Source organism: Miscanthus floridulus, chromosome 16, assembly GCF_019320115.1.
Source record: "Miscanthus floridulus cultivar M001 chromosome 16, ASM1932011v1, whole genome shotgun sequence".
NCBI classification, from domain to species: domain Eukaryota; kingdom Viridiplantae; phylum Streptophyta; class Magnoliopsida; order Poales; family Poaceae; genus Miscanthus; species Miscanthus floridulus.
The window spans coordinates 116,383,817-116,389,887 of NC_089595.1; the positions used below are offsets into that span (position 1 = coordinate 116,383,817).

At 47.8% G+C, this 6,071-nt stretch overlaps 1 protein-coding gene across 1 annotated transcript; it reads left to right on the forward strand.

Annotated features, from left to right (window-relative positions):
* Window positions 1–339: 339 nt before the first annotated feature.
* LOC136512766 (uncharacterized) lies at window positions 340–1,727 on the forward strand. The gene has a single exon (XM_066506764.1). It carries the CDS (start codon window positions 370–372, stop codon window positions 1,387–1,389), a length of 1,020 nt encoding a protein of 339 aa, XP_066362861.1. The 5' UTR covers window positions 340–369; the 3' UTR covers window positions 1,390–1,727.
* The last annotated feature ends 4,344 nt before the right edge of the window (window positions 1,728–6,071 follow it).

The following is a 6,071-nucleotide window of genomic DNA, read 5'->3' on the forward strand; positions in this document are numbered from 1 at the left end:
CCTTAGATGGGCAGGGAAGTCTCTAGTTGTGTCTGTAATGATGATTAGGTTTGTCTTCTCACCCTTGAGAAATCATCCATGGAATATATATATATATATATATATATATATATAGTGGTCTATATTGTATGAGCTTATTTTTATATTATAATTTTTTATAAAACTGACATAATTTTTTCTCTCTATATTTTAAAAATAGTAATAGTTTAATTCATTTTCTTGTTTTTTAAACAAAAACTGTCACTCGTCTCCGGCAGTCCGGTGTCACTGCTAGTTCGCCAAGCTCCGAAATACCACAAACACCCCCAATCCCACCCCGAATCGGGCGAAAGTCAAGACGCCAACCTCCCCTCTCCCCGTCCTCCATCCATGGGCGAGCAATCCCTCTCCCAGCCCAAGCCCCAGCCTCTCTCCCCGCCCCCGTCGCCTCCCGCCTCCGCCGCGTCGCCGGCCCCGGCCCCGGCCCCGGCCTCCGCATCTGCCTCTGCCGCCTCCACCTCCCGCACCACCAGAGCCGCGGCCTCGCGCCTCAAGAAGGAGGCGAACCCATCGTCAGACCCCAACCCGGCCAAGAAGCCCCGCCTGACGTTCTCGATCCCGGGCCGGCCGGGCCGCCCCCTGTCCGCGGTCGGCGAGGTGGGCGTGGCCATCAGCCACCTGCGCGCCGCGGACCCCGCCCTCGCCGCCGTCATCGACGCGCACGAGCCCCCCGTGTTCCAGTGCCCGCACCGCCCGTTCCACTCCCTCGTCCGATCCATCCTGTACCAGCAGCTCGCCTTCAAGGCCGCCGCTTCCGTCTACTCTCGGTTCCTCTCGCTCCTCGGCGGCGAGGCCGGCGTGGCCCCCGACGCCGTCCTCGCGCTCACCCCGCACCAGCTCCGCCAGATCGGGGTCTCCCCACGCAAGGCGTCCTACCTCCACGACCTCGCCCGCAAGTATGCCGACGGGATCCTCTCCGACTCCGCCATCGTCAACATGGACGACCGATCCCTCGCCGCCATGCTCACCATGGTCAAGGGCATCGGCGCCTGGAGCGTCCACATGTTCATGATCTTCTCCCTCGCGCGCCCCGACGTGCTCCCTTCCGCCGACCTCGGCGTGCGCAAGGGCGTGCAGATGCTCTACGCCCTCGAAGACGTGCCTCGCCCCTCGCAGATGGACAAGCTGTGCGAGCGGTGGCGTCCCTACCGCTCGGTTGGGGCTTGGTACATGTGGCGGCTTATTGAGTCCAAGGTGCCCCAGCCGGCGCCGGCCATCCCTGTCGGATCACTTGCACTCCCTTCGCCGGACGGCCAGATTATGCTACAGCAGCAGCAGCAGCAGCAACAGCAGCAGCAGACTGTCATCCAAATGATCGACCCCCTTCAGATGCTCCCAGGGATGGGGTGAATTCGGTATCACTTCAACTCATGAGTTACTCCGTCTTAGATCAATGGTTACTCTGCAGAGCTGATAGTCAGCTCCGCACATTGTTGTTCTGGAATGGAACGGCAGGAGGGTTGCATTGGACATGAAATGAGTTCTTTGGTCTCAGCTTATTAAGTTGTCAATTTGGTTTGTGTTGTTTATCTTGTCAAGAGTCTGTGAAGATCATGGTTGGCTGTTGTTTACATTGTAAAATTCACCTAGCAGTATTTTAGAACCTCCTGGAATTGTTCCATGCTTGTATTCACCTGTAATAAAATGATTAAGAGCATGCTTAACACAAGAACCCTTCTGTTTTTAAGCATGGAATTGTTCCATGCTTAACACTCGACCCATCTGACCAAAAATGAGCTCCTCGCATTTGCTCATGACTTTTGGTTTTAGAAACTAAAAGCATCGGCTATGAAAAGACAGAGATTCTGATTATTACGTTTGGACTTTTTAAGCTTGAATATTCATCTGTTTGATACAATACCGGTAAAATAGGTTCTTCCAAAATTCATTTACGTAGAACCTTTTATGGTTTATTGCGTTTTAATATTCTGTCACACGTGCACTTTCTTTTGGCGAACACATGTTCATGTTCATTTTAAGGAATGTTACAAGAGTTCCTATGTAACACCCTCGGTGTTACGCCTTAAACCAACTACTAAATCATGTCATGAGTACCATGTTTATATAATAATACATGTGATAGAAGGTGTTGATAAATTTCTTGTAGCCTAAAATGACCAATAAAAATGTTAAATAGAAATTTATTCAATAGCTCATATATATCAAGTAGGGTTGAAAATCAATTTTTATTAAGCAAAAATACTGTAGAACATGTGTGTGATACTTAAATAAAGTTTGAAATACAAACTTTATAGATGACAATGCAACTCTTGCTATAGAAAAATAATATGACTAGCTAGTATTTCTAATGGCATGAAAATGGAACTTGAAGTCAAATTCAACTCAAGACTTGGAAGAAATTTTAAGTTTGAAAGCAGTGTGACAATGCCATGTTGGTGAATTAATTCTGAAAAATCTAGCTAAAGGTCAATGTTGTGTTTTTGCTCCTTATGATAGACTGATGTACCCTCGTTAGCATGGTCGAGGTAGTTTAGCTTCAACTATGTTAGGTTAGTTTTTAGACGCCCTTTAAAATTCGTGCGTAGCACGTGTCTGGACGTTTGGCCGGGAGTGCTTGGTCACCGCGTTCGGTGCGTGCCGTGGCTGCCTCGGGCCGTGCGCGTGCGTGGGCAGGCTGATGGTGGCCACCCTCGGCCTGGCTGCGGCGTGGCCGTGGCTTGGCCACCTTTGGTTGCGACGCCTGCTGTTGGCCGATGGCCTCGCCACTCGCTCCTTGGCCGCCGCTGCCGCCCTGATGCGCGACTGCCCCACCCGCTGTCCTCCTTGTCTCGACTCACCCGGCCGTTGTAGCATTTGTTCCCAGCCGCACAACCCACCTACCAAGTCCGAGCTCGACGTCGTACGTAGTCTATTGCATTGCGACGTCGTGCTGCTGCGTGCGCGTGGCCGCACGCGGGCACACCTTCAATGGCTTCGTCCAAGTGCTAACCGACACGTCGCCTGTCCCTCGCTCGTGCAGTCTTATCCCCGTGCTGCTATGCCTCGTCGGGTTGTGGTTGGGCCACCTTTGCCGGGGCCGCTTTCCGAGACGTGGCGGTGGCAGTGCACCACTCTCCTCTCACCTTCTTAATCACCAACTAAAGCCCTCCCAGTCCAATTCCTCGCACCGGTGGGTAGATTAGCAAGTTAGCTAGGTGTCACATTCTCATCGAGCCCAGCCTTCTGTTAGTGGTCAATTTCGGTTTCTCCTCGCCGCCGATCATGTGCGCCGCCGTGACCAGAGGGTTGGGGGTAAGGCCCGTAGGAGTGGTAACAGTTCAATTGCTCGTAACCCTGAACTCGCCTTGACTCCCTCTATCTGGTGCCGCACTATTTTGGCCAAGGAACTCGTCGGCGGCGTGGTGACATGTCGGTGTCTGGCTCGGGGCATCGCCGCCGTGCCCGGGCGCACGTGGCTAGACCACCTCAGCTTTTCCTTGCCTCAACCATCACCGTAGCATAAATTTCGGTGAGCTATTGGTGCTTATCCACTATCTCTACCACCCTGATAGAATCTTAGGCCGTCGGAACAGTCGCGCCGTTGTCGTGGATAGCCGCTGCAGCCCGCGACAATGCACCTCCGAGTTCCTAACCGCCACCCATCCTTGCGCGTTTAGCTGTAGATGGTGGTCAGCCCTTTAGTTCCGTCGTAGCGAGCCTAGTTTGCCCGGCGTAATCGCCTTATGCCGTCGGCCGCCGCACCGGTGCTCGCGGGGTTTTCAGGAACCTCCCTGTGGTAAAGGTGAAAACATCCGAGGGTTTGGGTGAAAGATTACAGACAATAGGAATAGTGCGCATAGTAGTCGTATTAATCTCTAAAAGCTCGGGGGCTTTTCTGAAAAATAGCCAACGCGCGCGGGCGCCCCCAGCCTTGGGCCGTATTGGGCCTCCGTGACGCGCGCAGCCGCACCACGCTGGGCTACCGGGGCAGAAGGGGTTGTTGCCGGCCCTTTCTTTTTTCTAATGCATTTTTTAATTTAGTTTTAAAGGCAAACTTGTAAATGCAATGTAAATTTGTGTAGTTGGCCAAAAATGTGAAACTAATCTTGTTAGGTTTCTAAAATCGTGATCGACCTGCTATTATATTTTGTTCACATAGTTTTATAATATTTTTAGGAGTTATCTAATTAATTTGAGATGCTTAATATTGTAACATCTAAACTTGTAGAAATTTTTGTGATAAATTGGTAATAGTGTTGGCTCTGAAACTTTCACAGTAAATTTTTAACATTATTAGGTGTTCATTGTAATTTTTATAGCTCCATAATAATTAGTTTGCTAGGGTAGCTAAATGAGCCCTAGTTCGAAAATATATGTTTAATCAATAAAATGCCGAATCATCTTGGAATTTTAGAACTAAAATATTTTTCCGGAGGCGAAGTCTTACTTGACGACGTGGACACGTAGACTAGTACATTAGTCATTAAAGCTAGCTCGTTAGTTTGCGGAGCGTAATTGTATTTTAGAGTTGTACTTGCTGTTGATTATTTATGTCTCTGCATTGCATCCACGTATATCATAATAGGAACAACGATGGATCATGGAGTCGACCGAAGTAGCAGAAAAGATGGTGCCTTGATGATCGTGTCGCCCGATGGAATGCTAATCCTTGGTTATATCTTGCCCAGGCAAGCCTCGGTGCATAACCCCTATTATTCTACACTTTATTTTATGCTTGTGCATTAAGTTTTAAGGAGTTGAATGAAACCACTTGCATATATATATCCTTATCCTATGAGTCCTACTAGTATGTCAGGATCATGTAGATTGCTCTATTATAGGACCCGGTAGAAGCCGAGTGATTATCTGTCGCTTGCGAGAGATATGAAAGATATTATTATTGTTATTATATTACTATCGCGTGGAATATATATGAATGATAATTGGAGACCGGATGAAATGGTACTTTGGATCTGGACTTGGTCAGGCATTCGTGCGAGGCTCGGATTACACTTGTTCTGTTTGTGTTGATTAAGGATCGTCCGTTGCTGTGGATGGTAGTCAGGTCAAAGACTTATTATCTTGAGCACATACTTGCTTATGGAAGCGGGAAGGGTCGTTACGCTCTTGTCGTGGGTTCCGACTCTTTCCGGACTGAATAATTGGAGGCGGGGAAAGGTGAAGGTCTAAGCACCATACTGAGACCGGGTCTCAAGTGTGGGGGCTTAGAGTCCAAGTTTGGACGGGGACCTGGACCCCTCGACAGGAGTGGAATGTGTTGGTCTTGTTTGTGCCTGGGATATAAATGGGGCGTGTGTTTCGGGACACCCAGCTATGATACATTGATTCGCGAATCGCCGTTTTTGTGAGACGGTACGACTTGGCTATGGTCTAGCATCGTAGTAAGAACTGGAACTTGAAAGGTGATAAAATGGTTCTGATTGCTTACCACTTGTTTAAAAGTAGCACATGTGCTTACATAGAATGATTAGTTAATAAACTAATTGTGACTGCTAATAAAAATTAAATATAAGGACGCACATTTAGTAATGCTTCTTACTGATGCAATAACTCAGATAGTCTTGCATATCCTTGGAGTCTTTTATTTTTCTTCTGCCGGGTAAGTCTTGCTGAGTATAATAGAGTACTCAGGGTTTATTCCCCCTATTGCAGGTGATCGGAGGATATATAGAGCTGACTATTGTGTGTAGAAACCTCGTGTTGGGCTTAGAGAGGATTCCTTTCACGTTACGATCATAGTGTCTATTTATAACCCTCACTAGATGTTTTTATAAGAAAAGATGTAAAATCTGCTAGCATCTCCTGTATAAAAATGTCCACAATGTTAATGCCCCACCATATCATTAAATAAAGCTTTGCTTCCTTTGTAACTCTAATAACATTGTTATATTCCGCTGTTATAATCAATTGAGGTAATATTCTGTTACAGTAACGAAGTGATGTAAGAAATGACTTTGTTGTAAGCTTTATTCTTTCATTTATGATCCTGATGGAAAAATATGGATTTTTGAGTTCTCTCTTGGGGTGTGGTTGACGGAACTGCGTAGTTTAGTGTCCTATCTTGAGTACTT